The following is a 21,581-nucleotide window of genomic DNA, read 5'->3' as shown; positions in this document are numbered from 1 at the left end:
GCGAATCTTGCCGAGGAATCGCGGAGAATTCGAGACTCGCGCCTAGTTCTCTCTTTCGTTCGGCGTACCGAACACGGTATGCATGCCCACATACGACGTTCTATGTCAAAGCAAAGATGGCGTTGATTCGTGTTGTGTCAGGTGTTTAAAGTTTCTTTGGAATCCCTCGGGAATCTGACATTCCACGCAGTGGCGACGCTTCAGTTTACTGTTTATGCTGTTCTCGGTCCCGTCGAGCATCGTCGAGCGAAAGAAACGTGAACGCGTCTGTCAAAAGTCACGTGCAATATCGCCCGCTAATCAGCTATCTCTGCTCTTAACCTCAGGCCCGAGCGACCGCTGCACGGATCGACTCCGAAATACCTGTGAAATTTCGCCAGGTCCATGTCCATGCCGTCCCTTCTCGCAGACAACGCATCGATTATTTACGACGATTGATCCGTACACGGTATCAACGACGATCGTTCGCGTCGTCGAACCAAACGAACGGCTATAAAAAAGTATCGTCCACCTGCAATTGAAGTTTTGCTTCCCTGGGCACAGTTCCTCGAGTCGTGCGTCGTGTATAAGCTGCTGAACACATTCGATTGAATGCTGGTGAAACTCACAGCTAGATGAAATGCCTAAAATAAGAACCAGGCAACCGAACACCTTCTGGTTGAGGCAACGAGAACTGGGTATAAAGTTCCCTTTGGGACACGCCGATCTCTTTCACAAATCTCTCTACTCTGCCATACAGCCCGTAACTTCTTGGGACCATGCACTTTCTCCGGCTACTCACGGCGGAGTTTTCAATCTGGAATATTCTCCAGACGGGTTAGCTCGCGAATGTTTCACCTTTGGATTCAACTGCGACGACGAATGTGCTCTAACACTTGTTTCTTTCCTCTGTTGCAGCTCGCTCTTGTTGGCGGCATGCGAGAGAAAAACTATTTTAATGTTTGACCCCCTGAGAAGGAAACTAATCCATTCTATAGAAAATGCTCACAACGATTGCGTGAATTGTGTTAGGTATGTATCTTAAAATGGACAAGACAATAGTATCGCGTTAAAATTTAACGGTGATTTTCATTTACGATAGGTTTCTGGACCAACGTATGTTTGCGACATGCTCGGACGATAGCACAGTCGCTCTGTGGGATGCTAGGAATTTAAAGCAGAGAATCAGAACGCTTCAGGGACATTCGAATTGGGTGAAAAATATAGAGTACAGTCCCAAGGATGGGTTATTATTGACTAGCGGATTCGATGGTAGCATATATACTTGGGACATTAACAGTTTTACGGAGAATAGTATATTATACACGCGTGTGTTTCACACGAATGACTCAGTCCAGACGCCAGTAAGATGTTAATAAGCACCACCTCCGGATACCTCATTATAATACACAATCTTAAATTAAGCACGTTAACTCAAGACCTAACAGGATTTAAGGTACGTTCAGTTTCCAGAGTAAATCGTTTGTGTCTCCTGCGATATCTGTAGCTTACAATAACCGTGGGAACGTTACGATTTCAGCCGAACATGTACAGATTGATGCAATCGTCCCAGACCACGATACCAAACGTGACAAATTTCACGCACCTCTTTTCCCATGTACGACAACACAATAGAGTAGAATTTTTAACGGATTTCCCAGACGGCGACGACGCAGAGATAATATCGAGCCTGCAAGTGCATCCTCAGGGATGGTGCGCCTTGTCCAGGAACGTCAGTAACGGGGAGAAGTCTGAGGTTGGTTTTCTTAATATCGCCAACTCGATGCACTCTGTTCTTGCATTCTTTTCCTACATCTCGTTCCCTATTGTTCTGTTCCAGTGGACATGCGTTCACGACATACAAGAACGCGATGTGTCCAACACGGTGGATCAGGCTACGGAAGGAGAAGACACGACGCCCCCGTTCAATGACGTGTCTGTAGAGGAATTTGAAGATTTCCAACAACCTCAGCCCTCCCGGTCCGGTATAACGTCGTCGTTCCTGGCAGAGACTGCGAATCGCTTGAGGGTACTTCACACTATGCCCGACATGACATTGAACTCGCTCGTATCTTCGGACAATGCCCATCCGAGCAGGCCATCGTCGCGTCCTCAGTTGCGAAGCTCGCGCTCAGATAGGAACGCGACGAGAGCGAATTCTGGTTCGGTGGAGGCTGGCTCGGGTTCCGGGTCGTCCGACTCTCGGGTAAGAGCGGATAGACACGATGCCAGGCAAGAAGACAGGGACGTTCACGCGGCTGACAATAACGACATCGTGCACGAAGAAGCGTCCAGTGACCAGGAGAGGGATTCGGACAGGGATTCGGACAGAGATTCGGAGCACGATCCCAGGTCACCGAGACCGCGTTGGTTCCAAAACTTTTCTGCCGGTAATATAGAGTTGCACATGAGTACAACCGATGTGTGGGAGGCTCATGTAGGGATCAGGGAAGCTAGGCTAAGAAGGGAGCGTGACTGGATTTCCAGATCGAGCAATAATACCGTGGTGATTATCGGCGACAGAACACGGGTTCAGAATCAGAACAGGCAAGGCCAACAGACGATGTACGCGATCCCGAGAAATCGTATGATTCACCAAAATACGCCGAGGTTAACGCATTACATCGAGGAGCCGAACGTGGGCTCCGGTTATATCAAAGAGTTGTGTTTCTCGGCCGATGGTCGACTGATATGCTCGCCATTTGGATACGGCGTCCGATTGCTGGCGTTCTCTAACGACTGCTCGGAATTATCCAATTGTGTTCCTTCGTTCAACGAGTCCGTGCAGCTACACGAACTGGCGACGAACGTTACTCATTCTGGTATCGTGGTCAGTACGAAATTCTCTCCTAGGCATTGTTTGCTTGTGTCGGGTTGCCTTAGCGGGAAGATCGTTTGGCACGAGCCAGTAGTTTAGTAAGATCGATCCATTGTTGCGCTATACAGCCCTCCTTCTAGGTAACAAATCTCGATATACATATGATATGATCTGCCGTTTTTTTTTCTCTTTTTTTTTTGTTTTCGTTTCCCTCGCCCCGACCTGCTCCTTTTAGCGAAGCAGTCGCTCGCGTCCAGCCTGAATTTCTTTCCTAAGCATATACTTTTTGATAAATCCCGTCTCTTTTTTTAGTGTGTTTTGTTAAAGGTATGATTCATCAGGAATCGGACGTTTTATTTTTAAGCTAGACATTTTTGTTAAAACGTGTCCTGTGTTCAGTGTTTTTATTCTTGGCCCGAGACGAATGCCGATGAGACCGGAATTAGTTTCATTAGCGATTCGTAGGGAAGCAGAAAGATAACAATCATGACGCCGTTTTAAGTATGTACCGTTTAATCTGAGACGGTTCGATCGCGAGAGCGTAGTGTTTTCACTAACAGTAGTGGGTTGCTCCTTTCGATCCGAATATATATACTTCTCGATAACGATTTCAAGGCACAGTACTTCTCTTTTCTATTGCCGTGGAGCGCGTAGGAGCAAACAAATTGTTTTAACTCTGAGAAACATTCCGCTGCCCCGATTGTATATATTATATACGACACTTTCGCAGTACGGCGACGATCGCGTTGCTCTTTGTAAAATTCCGGTGTCACAACGTTGCGTATATTCTACATCCGCAGCTGAGACTGATCTATTTCTATTCGTCCGGATGTACGACGATACATTTTCATCTATTACGTTCTATTTCGCAAAGTCTCGGACGAGCTGACCCAAATGGAGGCATAACAATAGATCGGAAAGCCTCTGTCCACCCGCCATGGTTTGAAGAGGGAATGGAGAGAGATAAGTAATACGAGAGGGTGAAACGAATCGTGCACGAAGATGAACCGTATTGGAGAATGTATCCTTGGCGTTTATCGTTAGTATTAAATTCATTAGCCGCGTATCGCGTGACTAGTTGTAAGTGAGGTAAACCTCGAAATAATCATGCGACGATAATTCAATGTACCCAACTCGCGTTGTTGGCTGCCCGAAGAATGAGGTCTTCTCGCGACTGTTATAGAAACGAAAAGGGAACGCTGTTGATCAATCCGACTCGAAAGTGGCTACGTTGTGTGAGAGAGAGAGAGAGAGAGAGAGAGAGAGAGAGAGAGACGGCCGGGAGAGGGAGAGAGAGGGGGGGGGGGGGTATCAAAACGAAGAATTGAAACGATGTTACTGGTAGAGTGGATGCTTTATGGATGTAATCAACACTCGGTGTTTGCATTCTTTGCACTCGATCTTACCGGAACATCGTGTACCCTTAAGTGATCGTAGGGTCCACTAGCATCCAAGAGAACTCAATGAACTTTAATGAATTTGTGTCTCGTTACGGATGGAAGAGGCCGTGTAACATATGTAAATACATCCGTCGAATTAGTTACATGTAATAATGAATACGGGGACGTAATTTGCGTTCATGAGGCGCGATACTACTTTTAAGGGGGAGTCATCCAGCTTCTCGGAGGTGATTCGCGATAATCGTGAAATTGTTCATTGGAACGGTTCAGCATCGTTAATATTTTTCGATTGGGCAATCAAACGTCACCGGCATTCGGCATCTTTACCGCGATATTTTACAACGAGATCGAGGAAAGATGAATAGCGCGCAGTTTTAGAAGCGGCCGATTGTGATTTACGTCTCGAGTTTTTCGCGCGATCACGTTTTTAACGGTCGGAGGAACCGCGCCGCGTGCCATCAACGAGATACTTAAAAATACCTGATTATGGGAGTTTTGAAATGGTACGCCGACTGCGAATGCAGGTGTGGATTCGTCAGCAGCTCTTCCCGTTCCAGGGAAGAGGCCGAAAAAGGTCTGAATGTTCACGGACACCGGCGTATCCTTGCTCACCCCGTTCCAGTTGACAATTGTTTTCGAAGTAATTAGCGGCAGGCTGATGCGTCGCTCGAACGCTCTTATATTATAACTATACGATCGTGTACAGTAGTTAGTGTGCTGATTGTTTTGTAAGATTTGTTTGTTTTTTTTTTCTATACAATAAAATATTGCTTAACGTCAGACGCTTGAGTTCCTTTCTGGTTATTAGGTTTCACCGCCGCTTGTCTCTCTTTCTGTGGAAACTGTAAACGCAGCCCACAAGGAAATTGACACTTTGGTGACGAACCACCCATCTACAAAACAGTCCCGCAGGCGATTAGTCACGATCTCTTTTATTTCTTCGAACGGGGAACAACACGATTGTCATTGTAGGTACGTATGTACTTGCGCTGCTTTTTCCTCGTGGTGTCTTTAAAAGAAGAGAAGGTTTCCACGAACGGGGCAGCGGCTACGCAGGGAGAGAGGAAGATCTGATCCATTTTACGATCTTTATTAACAATCAGTGTAACTTATGTACAAGTGCGTACTCTGAAACTCAACAAAATCTTGTCCTGAAAAATAATCCTTTCACTGTTTCTCCTTCCACCTCGAAACACCAAATCTGCAAACCTTTACTCTCGTGTCTTTTTATACAGAGCTCTGTTCGGCAGTGTTATACGTGTTCCAACTTTTTCCTTGTATAATAAAGGGCAATAATCCGTTAATAAATATCTAAATGAGTATGTAAATGGGGGATCGTTATGTCGTGGTTAATCGTATGCCTCTCCCGTGTTATCGCGTCGATTACCTTTGTCCATTACCTGCGAACTCACTTCACAATACCTAACGATTATTCCGCGCTCGACGATCCTGGATCTTGTCCAGAATCGAGTAGCCAGTGTAGTGTACGGGGATCTGCTTTCATCCGGCAGACGTGATTTTCTCATGATTTGTGCTCACGGCACCAAGCAACTTGACGTTCCTTTCGACTCGTGCGATCAGTTTCCGATGAATACCGAAAGATTTGATGCTGCTGTTAATTGGAATAACCATTTGTTTCAGATGATGTAGTAGAAGATAACGGTCAAGAGGATGTACCCGAAATTAGCCACGAACGTTTGGCCGGCGCTGACGAGCAAAGACGTCGAGTCTTGATGCTCGTGATGGTCACTATGATGATGATTATGCTCAGAGTGATTTACTTGGGACTCTATACCGCGTACGTAGCCCTCGTTCGGGGATCTCTTCGATCTTGTTATCAGCGTCAGCTTCGTGTTCTTTATCGCTCTTATTTCGGGCGTGGACAGGTCCATGGAGGGAAGGCGCCGTTTCTCGAGTTGGGAGCCATCGGAGCGTACCTCCCCGCCTATCAGCGGCGGCAGTTCTCCCTTGAATCTCCCGAACTGGGGTGTTCTACTGAGGATGTCCGAAGAGAGTCTGCCCCTGGAGTGTTCCTCGATCCCGGAGATCGATCTGGCCAAGCTGGAGTCCTTCACCTTCTTGCCGTCGAAGGTGATGAGTACCTCGGCCGACGACGAGGATGGCGACTCGTTGAAGATCGTGCTGGGCGCAGGGGGTAAGTAATACGCGTTCGTTCTATCAGCGGCCATTTCCATGTCGTCAGGTTCGCCCGCGTGCGATTTCGCGTTCGCGTTCTTCTTTCTTGACTTGCCGGCGGTGTCGATGGTCGGGACGGGGGGCGAGGGTATAAACACCGGCTCGAAACTGTCGACAAGTCTGTGGTTCTTGGTTTCCTGGACGATCGCGTCGTTCTGCTCCGTTCTATCGGAGATCCTCTTCTGAGCCACGTCCGTGGACCTGTCGACGTTTCTGATGATGGGCTTGAAGCCACCCTCGATCACTATCGAGTCGGGGTTGAACCCCGTGTTCCTAGCGGGCTTCATGGTGATCGCGTAGACATTGGGACCGTCCACGTCGGATAATTTGGCCTCTATCTTGTTCCGCTGCTTGGCGTCGATTTTCTTAAACTTGGCGATCTGCGGATTGCCGGCGCCGGGCGCAATCTTCTCGGGCGTTCTCCTGTAAGTAGAAGAGGCTGGTCTGTAAACGGCCTTCTTCCGTTCCAGGAAGACCGGTCTGGACGGTAAGGGGAGAGTCGGCTGGGGCATCGCGTGATGAGGGCTCTGCAACATCGGACGACGCGTCAGCATCGGTCTCTTGATGATCATTAGTTGGCTCCTCTGATCCGGCTGATAGTGGTGATAATGATGCGGGTGAGAATAAAGATGGTGGTAATTGGTGGCGTGATGGGGAGGCATCGGCCTGGAATATAGGATCTGCGGGCCGGTGACAGTCGGATAAGTGTATTTCATCCCGTGGCTCATTGGTCGCGGGTTATCTGGAACGAGGTTAGACAATTGCTGGTTAGAGGCCTGCTGAAGCAGCTCCTGCTCGATCTCCGAGATTTGCTGCCGGCTGGGATAGGATGAGGAGGAGGAGGCGGCGGCCAGTCTGCTGCCTCCCATCACCGATTGCTCGCGATAGATCGGCGCGGGCTGGTGATGATGATGATGGTGGTGGTAGTGGTTACGATGCTGCTGCATGAGATCCCCGTCGAGGTGCGCATGATACGTTTCCTTCACGCGCACCTCGTGACGATGCGGCGCTACCCCGAGGCTCGGCACGTTGTACGCTGAGGAAGCTTTCGAGCCTTCGTACGGCTCCTCGTACGACGATGACGACGATGACGATGACGATGATGGTGATTGCAAGCGGCCGTAATTGTTGTTATTAGCAGTCGTTAGTAGCTGGGTGTATGATGTGCTTAGCTTGCCGGGGTTAGTCGCTGGATGATAAGGGTAACGAAGCCCGTGGTCACGATGAAGATGAAGGGGCTGCTGTAGAAACTCCGCCGTTGGCGTTACCTTGCTCGCGACGCGGATGCTAGGGCTGCTCTGGAGATCTCCGATCGGTTGTTGGCTCTTCGGGTCCACGTAAACCTCGTGGTTCTCGCTGGCAGCGGCCTCGCCGAGGTCGCAGCTGTCCAGAACATTGATCTTCCACCCCAGGTAGCGATGCGTGAAGCACTAAACATCCGCCCAACATTATCGTGTTCGTGTATCCGGTATCGTATAGACGACGCGTAAGCATGGATTCGCAACGCAACATACCTGATAGTACACGGTGTTGGGTGTGTTCTCGTTCGGGGTCCACTCCACGAAACCCGGAGAGCCATGGTCGCACTCTAGGGTGAGAGTGCGTTGATAAGCACCGAACGATGCGAACTCGTCTGCGGTGGGTTGATTCTGATCCGGAATCCAATTGCACAGACGCCCGACGCCCGTCGGCCGATATACCCCGCGTTGACGTTCGGCACCGGCAAATATCTTTACTTTCTGTTCAGAGAAAAAGCTGCCTTTACTCTCCCGTCGCACTTGTCACCATTTCTCGATCCTTTACACTTTTATGCTTCTACACCGTCAAGCTAAATTACGATTGCCAAAGAAAGAAAATTTTCAGCTCACAGCTTTCTCCTCGGCTGTCTTGTGTTGATATCCACCAACGGGATCGTCGGTTATGTAGAACGGATGATAACGAGCGGGCGTATCGGAATCCTCTCCTCCTTCTACCACAAATGTATACGTCGTCCCTCTGACAACGTTGATCTCCGGAATTAGCAAGCCATTTATGTACCAGGAGATGCCCCAACCAACGTGACCTGGGGAAAGCGATTTCATTAAACGCAAAAAAACGTAAAAGTCACACTTTCACTTGTTCCGTACCAGTGATAGCAGGATACCCGTGCTTTCCTCCAGTGGGCCCCATCTGGGCGTAAAACGTCCCGTCGTCAGGTTCGTTACACTGGATCGGTGGAATTTCCCAGGCATCGGTTTTAGGCGCCGGCGCGGGAGTGGCTGGTACTCGTTGAAATCTCCTCGTGGTCGCACTCAGCTCCTGTTTCATAAAATCACTACGTTGGCAACAGTTCCGCGGGGCGGCCAGCGAAACATTGGTAATATCGTAAGGTGATCGTTCTGGGCGATCAAGGATCCTAGATGGCCTATCGATCTACCTGATTGCCGCTGGCTTTCTCGTCCTTGTCCACCAACAGTTGAGATTGCTCTTGGTCCGGAACTGGACAATTCCAAACCGGTGGTCTACCGAAGTCGATGAAGCGGTCGGTTTTCAGATAGTCCGAGTGGAAGCTGACCTCTTGCCTCTCATTCAGAGGACCGATGGCCCAGATGATTGCTTGCGAGCCGTTTGTCAGGATTTGATGGTCGAGCTCGTCGTTCGTCTTCAGCGGCCGCTGATACGTGACTATACTGTACCCGTCCACCAGCGCCGCGTTCAACAATCGAATGGAATTCGTGTTCTCCTGCGAACCGTCGGCGTCGTTTCAGACGAGTTAATGGAACGTAAAGGAATGTAATTTAACCCTGTCCCTAGAGGCTCCCATTTGCCCCATGCGACGGTCCATCGCCTCGATAAATCATTTATCCAGCTACTATTACTATTTCCCCTCTTCCCCGTGCTTCATTTTCATCCGAACGTTACCTGACTGCTGATGAAACTTACCTGTATGCGCGTATCGGGACAGCTGCCGCGCCCGCCGGAGCACTGAGACTTGGAGTCCAAGAAATAATCCACCGCATAGCCCTGAAGAGTCTGCTTGTTGACCCAGGCGACTACGACGTCCCCACCGACCATCGCGCTCCTTTCGGGGTTCGCCGACAATCCGAAAGCCATGTACTGCCCGTCATCTACCAACCCGACGTATTAAATGATCGTTCAGAAGTATGGCATGGAGGAGAACGGAGATTTTCGGTGGCTATCAAAGCGCGGAGATACTCGTAAAATCGTCGTCAGGTCTGATGGTAACGGGCGGACGTAAATCCCCGGGAACCACGAGAATTTGTTCAGTGTTTTGTGCCCGGTCTCCCTTCGTCCGCTTCTCTTTGTCATACCCCGATCATCCGCGCTCTCGCTTCAAGCGATGCATATTAATTTCGGTGGGGCGTCCACGCGAAATTTATTTTCCGCCACGCGTGAGAAATCCGGTCCGGTAGGGTGGATCCCAATTTACCGAAAGGCCCGTTTAAAGCGGCACCGCGCGTTAATTAGACCGTGAAACGCGATTTTTTTTGCCCCCCTTTTCCGGAACAGCGATTAGAGGGCGCAAATAGGGCCGGTTTGGATTCTCGTGAATTTGAAAACATCAGTCGCAAACAAAGTTCACGGAGACTTTCGCTAAGTGCGATAGCAGTTGGGTTCTTTCCCGAGGCGTGCACGCGGGACAGCTTGGAAATATATACTCACCAAGTTTTCCGACGAGTTGGGCGACTATGCTGTCTCCGGCCACGGCCCATCGCACCTCGAACGCCAGCCTGTCCTCGAGAACTTCGCAGTTCAGTTTCGACTGGAATCAAACGACAAACCGTTTACCATCGTCTACAAGATCAACATCGATCTTTCCTCGAGATTCGCTGCACCGACTACTCTTCGGGATTATTTACAACTGATCGATCGTCCACCTCTCTCGCGTACTCCCGTGGTAAATCCGACTCGACCGAGCACCCTTTTTTCCCGCGACGAGATAAACGAGATAGCAGGCACGTGGATCGCGCTGTTTAGTCTAAAAGAGGCAACTCGCTTGGTAAGTCAAGGAACTCGTGTTTCAAGAAAAATACGTTTATTCGCATTGATCTGAAGTAGTAACGTACAAAAATCGATAGAAAAAATAATGTCATGTTGTGTGCGCGTAAATATAATCTACATGGTAAATACGTGTGATCCCGAACGCACGAAGTTTCTGCAGATACTAAAAGGAAGAACTGGGCTAGGCTGGAAGAGTCCTTCGTCTGTTGGAGTAACGCGCGCCTCCTCTCTGACCACGGAAATAAGTACGATCCACCCTCGTATCACAGCCAAAAGCATTCGCATTCCGTTGCTCCTCACGTTCCCCGTCCACGCACGCTCGGCTTTTACAACTTTTGCGACGCTCCAAATCGACTTACAAATCGCACGTCGTTCGGTCAGATATTTCAACGGAATTCAATTCGATCGTGAACGCAAGAGTCCTCGTTGATGGCACAACAAACGGCGCAGTGTTCTTCCAGTGTTATGTACAGCGCATCGCGTAAAAAACTTTCAAGGGTTCGCATCGACAAGGCCAGCAATGCTGACAATGGTCGATTTTGTTCTGGTCAGGCGGGTAGGTGTATTCGCGGAGCGTGCGGAGATGAGCCGAGAGACAAGCCGATATCCAACCGTCACCAATATCGACACATATTTCATGCGGGCTCGAAGAGACGGCAAAGCGGTGAATTATGGCGACTTGTATTGTTCGAGGAGAACGCGACACATCCACTTGCACGGGGGCGAGATTGTACGTCTCTTGGAACGGAATACTAGAAGGGATTGGAGAGATTAAAGGTATGCCTCGTAGGCATACATGTATATCCATGGGACGGCCTGCAACTACTTACACACACTCCGTCTACTTCTCCGAGCTTCCATATAGGGTGAATTCGTTTCGAATTGGCACGAGACCTGTTCGGTGAACGCTCTGACAAGCTAAAAGAAGAGGAACGAATCTTTCCCTCGCTCGCGAGAAATAACGTCGAGCTTCGACTTTCAATTGTGCTCCGAAACGTCTCACCCTGTATAAGTCCTGTACGAGTGTGCTCGTGCTCCAAGTGTGTTCGGAGATTTTTCGTTTAACGGATAGCCGACCTGGCGTTAAATAAATAAGAAGAAGGTCGCGTGCCACTCCTCGTATTCTCGCGGACGAAGTTTTAGAAGTGGGCGCACGCGACAGGCCGCGGCAGCTTTACGGGCGAACATTCGGTTAATTGTATTCTGGCAGCTGTGCCACCTGAGTTTTCCACGGTAAAGCGAGTGATCGTTGGTAAACCAGGCGGCCAGCTTAGAGGGACTTTCGCTAATTTGCCGAAACGCGTGTCTGACCGAGTTCCGGCCAGGTCTGCCGGCTGATTAACGGCGCGGTTCTACCACTCGCGCGACAGATCCTTTGGGAGCGATGGTCCCGCGGGTCTCGGAGGTACTATGGCGGATCGGATCAGGTCGATTTTTACTATGCAAAACGGACATATTGATCGGAGGCTTTTGGAAAAGGCGATTGGCGGACTAACGAAGCGGAGACAGTTCAAGGATTCCGGCTGCGGGGTTCAGCTGGTTCGCGCCTTTATCACGGGGAAAAGCAAACAAGGAACTTGTAACTCGAGTGACTTTGAAATATTGCACGCATACTGGATTCTCGATACCGCAGCAGGAATTCTCGCCCCGTCTAAGACCGACGAGCGTCGGCGCCCCTGTCAATAACGAACGAAAGAGTCGAGCCTTCTGTCTCCCTGGAAGCGCAACAGCCTCGCGTACGAGTTCGCCTGGGGCTCGCCAGTCAGCTGGCTATGCGATCTCGGCTGTCCCGCTGGCTGGTCCTGATACGTGGACGCGTCGTCTAGGTTCGAGACGACGTCGCCGCCGAACTGAGCGGTCGTCGCCGATTCTCCGGTCTGGGCCGAAGGGGAGGCGGGTTGGAGGCGGTGGAGCTGTTGTGCGAGGGGTTCCCGGTGCTGCAGGCTCTTTGGTATTCGATAGTCGATCGCCTGGACCACCTGGACCTGATGTTCTCCACGGAGGAACGGACGGTACGTCGTCGGACGTTGCTGGGTTAGCAACGCGCTCGCGAAGGAAGGGGAAGGAGAAGGAGAAGGAGAAGGAGACGACGGCGACGAGGTAGCCAGCTCGTACAGATTCGCCAGACCGACCGTCTGTCCCTGCCCTCCGCGATGCACGTTCTGCAACACAAGGACAGAGACAGGGTGTTATGCATAAGGTCTTTGCAAGCGAACAAATTCATAGTCTTCTCGGCAGTGCGGCGATACTCGGCGGTAGAGACGTAAGCGGAGTCGGTGGCGAGATGAATTCAGGCAGGGAGACAGAGACTCTTGTGCACTATTCGATGAGATAAATGGGACGCGAACGAGAGGTGAGCTAGACGTACGATCATACGACCCCAAGGGAGGCGAAGCTCCTTCTTTTCGCCTGTTTCTCTCAACGTCCTGGCCCGGTCTCCAACTAACCGAATCTAGCCGAATCTGCGACTCGGAGCGGCTTGTCGGGGACGAGCGACTTCCGTCGACAGCCGGATATCCACTCAAATATTGACACAGACAAATTCGCCGTGAGACAATACGGAGTCTGCATCGACGGTTCCAGTGAAAGGCTCGTTTGTTTCCGCGCGTTGCGCGCGATCGAGTGCACGGGACAGGCGCGCCAGGGAGCAACGAAATCGCTGGTTGTTGCCGATTCCTGGCGGAGTGAATTCTCATAGAAAAGCCCGGGATTATCCTGCGAGTAGACGCGAGTGCATCCGCGACATCGAGCAAGAAGGGGGGCAAATCAGCTGGCGAAATGTCGACGGAATATGAAACTATGTGGAAGTTGGTCCCGGCTCGGCCCGGGGAAACTTACGGGACGTGACACAAAAGCATCGAGTCAGCTAAAGACGATGTAAATCGATCGAGAACGGGTAAAAGCCTGTTCAAATCCGTTTCCTCCTGTCGGCTCGAACGTGATTGGCATGGAGATATCGCAGTCTGTACAATAACGTTCGTTCAAGAGGCGCGCGAGGACGATCTGCAGATACTACGTACGCACTTGGAGGCCGCGTCGCGATCCAGAAATATAACCGAACGACCGAGATGAAAAGTGACGCCGCGATTGAGACAAGCCGATCGAAACGTCTACCGTGAATTGGGGCATCGCGTTTGAAAGGCGTGCAGGCAGGCCAGGCGTCTGTTGTTGCAGCGAGCCAGTGGTTACAGGGAGGCTTTCCAGCTTACCTGCGGCGAGACTCCGAGCATCTTCAGGGACGGTGGCACGTTAAGACTCTGCGGAATTTGCACGTGGCCAAAGTCTACGGTGAAGGCCTCGCACCAGACGCCGAAGTGGCCGATCTGGTGGATCGTCAGGTCCCCCGGCAAAGTGAGCACGATAGCTTTGCGATCGTACCGACGCAGAGGTTTCTCCTTTCCATTCTCGTCCGGCACGCGAATACCTTGCGGCGACGGCGACGGACCAGCTCCCGCCCAGAATTTCGCGTCTGCGGCAAAGAATTTCATCCACAGAACCGTCGAAGAATATCGATTCTATTGGTTCGTCGAGGGCATGCTTACCGGGCGCTTCACCATCGTAGCTGAAGCTGGGTATCAACAGAGTTTGGGCGTCCACGACGACGATCGGCTCGGAACTGACGCCGTGCACGCCGCTCAGAGCTGCCAACTTCTGTGGTTTCGGGTAGTCAAATCCCGGTGATATCCTCACGTCCCCGAAGTTCACCTGAAGCAACACAGTTCGACTATTTTACCTAAAGTGCAGCCTTGTTTCTTTTCAGCAGTGGAAAGAGCGTTTAAATGAGTTTCAAATGCGGGAGGGGGTGTCGTTTGCCTAGGTGAGAGAGAATTCATAAGCCACGGGAATAATGCCGCGAACAGATTGCACTTTATCGTCGGCCAAGCCCGCCCGTGAAATGGAAATTCGAGCGTTTCGCTCTCGTTCTGCCATGATCGAGCTTATCATAGCGGAGTTACACACACGGCGCGGCGGGGTATCTGGTGCCGCCCATCGGACACCCCCGACTCGGAATAAATTTGCGTCGCGCCGGCGGCGGCGGTATCAAGACCGTAAATCGACGATCTATGCGAACTGCCACGGATAAGCTGGTCAGTCCCGGACGAGTGCATCTATCAGGCTTCTCATTAAATTTGAAATTCCGCGGCGCACGCGGTGCGGCTGCTAGCTCCGTCTCAATTCCGCGGCGGAAGTTTATCAGGAAGTTTGTCAGGGGTTCAGCTGTTCCGCGACAGATTCTTTGCCGCAACTTCCACCGCGATATAAGCCATAAGTTTTCAGCGCGCGGTTCTCGAGGTGATAATCGGATTTTCGATTCTTCTCTGTTCCGAGAACTTTCCTAGGGGCAATAGCATCCAATTTGCGGAGAGACTTGGCGGTGCCCGTATGGCGCAGCGCCAACCAAGGCGATTACTTTCTATCCCGCTGGTCTGCAGAGGCACGCGTGGCAACAACCACGAGCGTGAAAGTTGCACGGCAAGAAAAACGATACCGGTTTCTGTATCGCGCAAGTAGAATAGACGCGACACCGAAGGTCACGAGCATGATGTATTCTTTACTCACCGCGAATTCGTCGCACCACACCGAGAACCACTTGACGTTGCTCAGAGTCTTGCCATCGGGTAACGTGAGCGTGATGTCCTTCCTCCGGTATCGCCTCAGCGTCTCCGTTCTGTCGGAAACCGAGCAAATCTTTCACGTATCGAACGGATCAGAACACTTCTCTACAAGTGCAAACTCCAGTAACTTATTCGCCGCTCTAACTTTCAAACAGCCTTTATACTTTATGCTATGATAAAAGTAACGCAACGAGCACTCACGATCCACGCTCGTCCCGAAGTCTGATTCCATTTCCGTGGGGGCTTTTGGTACTTCCCACGTAAAAGTAGGCAGCTGAAAAGAGATGATTATAATTGCAGCTTTCGCCAATTGGGACCGATTACTCAATCTGTGCCACTTGGTCGATCGCCCGGTTGCAATCAGGGCCCATCGCGCCGACGCTGAGGAAGAATAATGACCGTCGCGAGCGTCGGATGCAAAATACGCGTCTTTCGTGAATCAACCCCTTCGATTTCAAAGTGATAGTAGCAAATGATCGAAACCAGCTTAAATAGTTAGACATATTCGCGCTTAAAAGTACCGCGAGAGATGCATGGCTTGGAACGAAGATTCGCGTGCCTCGGAGTTTTCCGCGGAAAGCGCAAACCGGGCGATCAACTCGTGGTTGGAGACGAGAAAGTTGGCCGCGAGCCGCAACTTGCACGCGCTTCTTGGTTACGAACTTGGCGCTTCGCCGTCGTACGTGAAGTCCTTGATGAACAGAGTTCGCCCGTCCACGGCGTAAACTTCACCGCTGACGCCATGATGAAGTTCCGACAGCTTGCCAATAAGCTTCCCGTAATAAGCTTCGCTGCATACCTCTGTAACCATAATCGAGATTGATTGATCATCGGGGATTAACGGCTAGATACAAGGGAGGGGGGGAGGGAAAAAGAAATCGCTCGTTAATTCATCCCTGTCCCTCAGACCCGACTCCCAGTCTCGACTGTTTGCGAATGTTCGACGAGGAAGAGGAAACTCGTTGACCCTTGATAGACGGGCATCAAGAAGTTACCCGCTCGTCAATTTGCCTGCGGAATAATTAAACGACAGAATGCTCCTCGAAGGAGTATCCAGAACCGGTCGCATGCATAACTAATTGAATTCAGAATCGTGCTGGTTAGAATAATAAATTCCGTCCGTTGCGGGTTACCGATCCACCGACGTCGATGGATGGTTAACGGTAGTCGTTGCGTCGCGTCGCGTAGAGGATCGATCCTACCGCAGAACGGATCGTTACGGATCGAGGCGGTATGCAAAGTCGAGTTCCTCGAATGCGTGCTGAGGCCTGGCTGGGAGCTGGAAGCTGGAAGCTGGAACGTGGACCGGATCGTACTCGTATATACCTCGCGGGATCACGGAATGCCGGTCATCTATTCGGGTCTCCAGGTTCCAGGATTTTTATGGAATCCCACCATTACAGTCCCTATGAATTTTTACGCGACTAGCCGAGCGCGCGGAGAAACGGCTCCGGTCAGAGCCGACCAGGTGGAATCAGTGGAAATCAGGGTTCGTGCTCGCATAAATATGGATCGAACGTCAAGGCCAATCGAGCGATCCCTCCGTGGATCGCTGGGATAGATGCTAACGAATCGGAGAACCGGTCGGCGATCTATCCCGCATCTAACCCTTTGATCGAGCGCGCGTACCGTTACAGCTCTCACGGTGGACAGGATATCGTCCATCCGACGGGATTGACGCATGCTCGAGCATAAATCGTGCACGGTTTGCAGGGTAAACGTTGGTCCCGGACACGGTCGAATCGAAGATTCAGGAAAAATTGTCGCTCGCGGTCCGTGGAAAACTAGATACGTCTGGAGAGTGATCCGTGCTTGAGCTTTCGCGGTGCCGTTAACTGTCGCTTGTAATCGGTGATGTAACGTGCACGAGATACACGGCTTGGATCGCGCGTACCACTTTGTTTCCCGCCGTGGTATTTCATAATTGGAGAAAAATGCGTTGTTACGCTTCAAGACCGGATAGGACGGCGCAGCGCAGCGGTTCATTTATGCATCTGGACGGGGTAGGGCGATTTTTTCGCAGAGAAGGTTCTTTTTGCGAACGTGAAGGATTAACAGGGCGACGCGACGTATCGGTCCGATACATTGCCAGTTCTTACGTAAACCGTATCTACGCCGCGCCGATGCGAGAGACCGACGATTAAATCGATCCGAAAGGCGGGAAGACCAGTTCTCGTTTCCGCCGATTTTCTATGGATTCCTTTCTCGATCCGGACGCTGCTGTTCCACGAGTTTTATTTCCAGCAATCGGCTGGCACCCATGGATCAGGAAACGCAGCAATATTAATTGGGATAAACGCATGGGCGCGCGTGTTCTGGCTACCGATAACGGACGCCAGCAGAATTTCTGCACTTAAATCGCGGTTTGAAGAATGGATCGGCGCGAGATTCGCGCACGACAGCCTCATCGTTCCGTCAATTTAGGGCACGGCTGCACAGAGTTCGGTATCAATCGCTAATGAGAAGCCGAAGCGTCAAAGCAGCGACGGTTTCGTGGTTCAAGAGGATGCATTACGTCGTTCCGGCTGCGAGCCATTAGCGCGTAATTATTGTCGTGGTAACGACAGCGTGGGACGTGATTAAATCGTTACGATCGTGGCTCTGGGTTCGATGGAGCCGCGGTTACGATAAAAACTGCGCGGAGGATCGGTGGAATCAATGGGGAATTTGCGGTTAGTCCAGGCTGATTAGAGCACCGAGCAGACGCGACTGGCGAATTCAGGTCAACGATGCTGAGTCGAGATGAGAGAAAAATTGAGACAGAGATGGAAGGAGGCAGGAAGAGCGAAAGAGAGAGAGAGAGAGAGATACATATCAGACCTTTGACATTTTCATACGAAAGAGAAAGCAGAAGGCGTACAAGCGTAATTGCCAAGCTGTACATAATACGACTCTCGAGTCTAATGTCGCAACACACGTATTTCTTCTATGGATTTGCGGCGATAGCGAGAACCGCGATCTCGCCGTGCATCGTCGTCGCGTTGTATCCCTCGCTTTGGCAACAGAGATCTACGATTTGAAATACACCGCGAGAGGTGCCGTTTGATCCTCCAAAGGGAGAACTCGATATCAAGCGATCTATCACCGTGGCTCCGATCGGTGTTCAAGCATTCCTTCGTAAACAACGCGTTTCCCTGTTTACCCGCGCGTCCAGTCAACGATCGCCAATCGTACAATTGCGCGCGTTTTGTGCGACTGCTTAATGGAGCGCGGCGTGCACCGAGCTGGAGTAGTGGGACAAAAATAAATCCGCAGTAGACCGTCGCATTAACTACATGCCCGAATAATTTCACGGCTATAATTATCCGTTGACCGCTTCTGGAAGCGTATATCCCTTCCTTTATCGAACCTTCCAGTCACCGATTGTAAGTTCCCTGTCGGAGGATCGCTGAGATGGCTGACAAATCCTAGAGATCGGTCTGCACCATTGAATTTCATCGTTCACTGGTTTATATAATCCGCGTGTATGCCATTTTCGATTGAAACGAATTACGGCGCGGGTGGCGCGCTGCTGGATCCGTGTTGTAGAATACTTTCGCGAGCGTCCGAAATCTCGAGCGGAAAGCGGCCAAGAATTCCTTCGCGGAATCGTTGTGCGACCGCGATGCCGCGGTTTTTTCTCCCCTTTCTTTTCATCGCGAACATCTTCCTCCTCTCCGCGTGACGATCGTCGGAGGAAAAGCGTGGAACGCGAAAGTCGAGCCGCCGCGCCGCGGCGCGAAACAGACCGGCAAATCGAGACACACCGATGTCGAACGAGCTTGCAGGCCGTCGGTAATTGGCTCTGACAATTAGTGCGCTCGGGATCGTTTAGTAATTGGCCCGCGCCACCAAATCTCCCCGCGTTTCGATCCCTCTGCTCAAATTTCCTCGCCTCCCTTCACCTCTGCCTGATCGCTCTTCCATCGCGCTTATTCTAGTTCCCAGAGACACTGTGTCTTTCGATTTGTTTCTGGGAATGCTGCGACTGTCTAGGGCGCGATTTACCGCGTTAGTTAGCAACGTTTGAGGACCAACAGTGTACTTTGACGGCGATTTCGTAACAAGCTTCAGATCGTAACGTCGCTATCCCAAACGGTAGTTTAAACGCGATACGCGAGGGGCGACGTTAAATTATCGTTACTGCAAGAGGAACGATATTGGGGGAGCGGCGCGTGGAGGAGCATCGCGACAAAACGGCACGTTGCTTCCGCAATCTACCCGCACCCCTCGTAAATATGTACTTCTCCGTACAGACAACCCCGGCTGCAAACTTTGATAATAACGTATCACGCTGTAAGCGTTTGGAGCGTCGTGCAAAACAGTAGGTAGCGCAAAAGGTTTTGCGACTGGCTGAAGTTCGAGCTGAGCGATTCGGGTACCAAATGCTTTGAAGGCTGTGTCAGTGGTTTCCTTCGCCCGCGGGGGTAGATTTTAATCCCGCTCCGAGCAAAGAACGAATATTCCTTTCGCGGTTTGTGCAGAGGTATCCGACGACGCGGTTTCAAGGTTGCACCGCGTTTAACGGAATCGACTAGCGTAGTAGCGTGTGAACGTGAATGAACGGGCGTAACGTCGGTGGTATATTTTCGAGAGGATCTGTTTTGTCGTTGCCAGGTGAACTCACGTGTTGCCAGCAGAATCAAGACCGCTGCGACTAGACCAAGAGTGGAGAGCCGAGTGGAAGACGATGTGGGTGATCGTGTCGTCATGGCGTCTTCGTGGTTACTGCCGTTGAAAGTGGCTGTCGTGGATCGAGGTAGCTTTGTCGATCCCACTACGATCACCGGCTCGCCTTGCGTCACCTAGGTCTCTCTTTCTCTTCACCCTTCTACCTTCTATCTTCTACCTCCCGCTGCGTTTGCTTCTGTTAATCCGTCACTCGGAGTTGCGTCGAGTTTCCCACTTTCGTCCAACCCTCGGTGTTTTTCCTCTTCTTCTCTACCATTCCGCTCCTTTCGATCGCGCGACGTTTTCGGACTACTGTGCACGTAGAAGGGATGCCGACGAGTAATGGTACTCCCAGGAGAAGTATCTCCCCTGTTCCTTCCCGCCTCTCCTCGTTCAAATGAACGATCGTCGGGAGACCAATGGCTACCAGAAGACGAGCTGTCCTTGAAAGCAAGGAGAGAAATGTAACCTAATACGGATGAAATAACGCCGACGCATTTGTCTCTGCGCGCCCTCCCTCTGCTGGTATTTTCGCTGGTGATTGCGATTTTCGGTGCCCCCGCGGCTCGCCGCACGACGAATAGGAATGAGGTAGGTCGGGATGAAAGTGGAGGAACGCAGTTGCATAGTTAAAGCGAGCAACCGAGCAAACGCCTTTTCGCAACTGAAGCGATTACTCGATTTTTGTTTCGAGTAACGATCAGCAGCCTTGTTGTCAAGCATGAACCCACCGATTCACCGACCAGCAAAAACCTAGCCCGTCGAAGGGAACGAGAAACTCGGCGGGCTTCCAAAAATAAATATGACCGAGGTCTGAAAAAAATCGAACTTCGAGCCTAGGTACGCGATTCTGTTTTGCGAGAAGCTGTCAGGCTGTTTCGGTCCGCTTCGTATACATATTACCTGACCAAATAAGACGCGGATACCGTAATTAGGTTTTCGCAGCGCGGCGTCGCGTTCGTTTGCATTAAAGCTAGACGCGGGGACGAGACGAGGGAAGAAAATAATAAGGTTGGACGGGCGAGATGGTCGCTGGAGTTTGCATCACGAGTAGGATCCAAGTTGGTAGGTGGTTGGTTAACGCGACTGGTAAAATAACCGTTGACACGAAGCTCCGGCGGCTCTCCTGGTGGAGAGGGTTCACTGATGCATCGAGGCTGGCTTATAGGCGAGGCGATGCAACTTTTCATTCCGTTTGCAATGCGTGCGGAGTAAAGAGTGGAGAGGGCTCGATGGGAAACATACGTGGCTGGCCTGCCGGCTATGGGACGCGAGCAGGTTGTCGCAGGTGTGATTCGAAGATATACGGCAAACGATTACACGCGTCACTTGATCATTGTCTTCTGTAACAATGGCTGGTTACATTTGTTTAGGGTCCCCTGGGAGCGCTGGTCGCGACAAGATAATAGGTTCCACGTGCCGCCCGCTCAAAGGATCTTTCTTCCTCGTCATAAGCACTCTCTCGTAGCCTGTGATTAAATTTAATCTTGCCTGCGTTGCGAGTAACAATTACGGAATAATTATGAGAACGGCGTTCGGAGCCGCGGTGTTGGCGACTTTCGAGCGGAGGAAAGAACGTTATTACGGAATTACCAACACCGATTATGGAAAACGTCCAACGAGAACTTTCTTCCCCTTTTGTTCCTCCGAGTCGAACGACTCCTCTGCCACTCCGTAGCTTCGGAACCTCCGCAGAGCTCCGCGGACTCGAAAGTACCTACATCGCTGCTTTTTATGAGATATTATAGAAAGCTTCTCCGCAACTGGACGAGAACTCGGATCCGAGGATTTCGTGGCATCGGCTGCTCTCCATTCTTTCATGGCTGGACTGGTATGCGGGCCGGTTGTGTTCCAACAGAAACCAAGAGGTTTCTGTTCAACCTAGAAACCGCCTTCTGCGGCTCGTCGCCCGTCCGCGAG

At 51.1% G+C, this 21,581-nt stretch overlaps 2 protein-coding genes across 4 annotated transcripts; one reads left to right on the top strand and one right to left on the bottom strand.

The window, feature by feature from the left end:
- Positions 1-108: 108 nt before the first annotated feature.
- LOC143374431 (DDB1- and CUL4-associated factor 10 homolog) lies at positions 109-4,977 on the top strand. The gene is given in 6 exon segments (XM_076822603.1): positions 109-816; positions 898-1,011; positions 1,082-1,323; positions 1,326-1,435; positions 1,520-1,735; positions 1,820-4,977. Coding segments are annotated over 6 exon segments (1,956 nt in total). The 5' UTR covers positions 109-619; the 3' UTR covers positions 2,897-4,977.
- A 294-nt stretch (positions 4,978-5,271) lies between these two features.
- Positions 5,272-20,072, bottom strand: Skeletor (DM13 and DOMON_DOH domain-containing protein skeletor). Of its 3 annotated transcripts, XM_076822600.1 has the most exons (14): positions 19,618-19,793; positions 15,675-15,812; positions 15,213-15,285; positions 14,956-15,064; positions 13,938-14,100; positions 13,605-13,864; positions 10,057-10,156; positions 9,316-9,500; positions 8,810-9,115; positions 8,520-8,691; positions 8,262-8,455; positions 7,908-8,132; positions 7,662-7,823; positions 5,272-6,920 (listed from the first exon to the last, which is right to left on the bottom strand). In XM_076822600.1, exons 1-14 carry the CDS (start codon positions 19,700-19,702, stop codon positions 5,835-5,837), a joined length of 3,258 nt encoding a protein of 1,085 aa, XP_076678715.1. In that variant the 5' UTR covers positions 19,703-19,793; the 3' UTR covers positions 5,272-5,834. The 3 variants fall into 3 exon arrangements, with proteins under 3 accessions (XP_076678715.1, XP_076678714.1, XP_076678716.1); XM_076822599.1 differs by having other exon boundaries at positions 5,272-7,823; positions 19,618-20,072; XM_076822601.1 differs by lacking the exons at positions 5,272-6,920; positions 7,662-7,823; positions 7,908-8,132; ... (3 more) ...; positions 9,316-9,500; positions 10,057-10,156 and adding an exon at positions 10,419-12,557 and having other exon boundaries at positions 19,618-20,069.
- Positions 20,073-21,581: the final 1,509 nt, after the last annotated feature.

Source organism: Andrena cerasifolii, chromosome 10 (genome assembly GCF_050908995.1).
Source record: "Andrena cerasifolii isolate SP2316 chromosome 10, iyAndCera1_principal, whole genome shotgun sequence".
Lineage (NCBI taxonomy): Eukaryota > Metazoa > Arthropoda > Insecta > Hymenoptera > Andrenidae > Andrena > Andrena cerasifolii.
Note: the sequence above shows the minus strand (reverse complement) of the source record. Positions and strands in the feature narration are given on the sequence as shown.

Excerpts from the sequence above, each read along its gene's own strand:
- Skeletor (XM_076822599.1), bottom strand. The coding sequence starts at position 19,702 with ATGACGACACGATCACCCACATCGTCTTCCACTCGGCTCTCCACTCTT. Across the intron at positions 15,065-15,212 it reads CTTCGGGACGAGCGTGGATC|AACGGAGACGCTGAGGCGAT; the intron begins GTGAGTGCTCGT and ends GGTTTCCGACAG. Across the intron at positions 8,456-8,519 it reads CGGGTATCCTGCTATCACTG|GTCACGTTGGTTGGGGCATC; the intron begins GTACGGAACAAG and ends CGCTTTCCCCAG.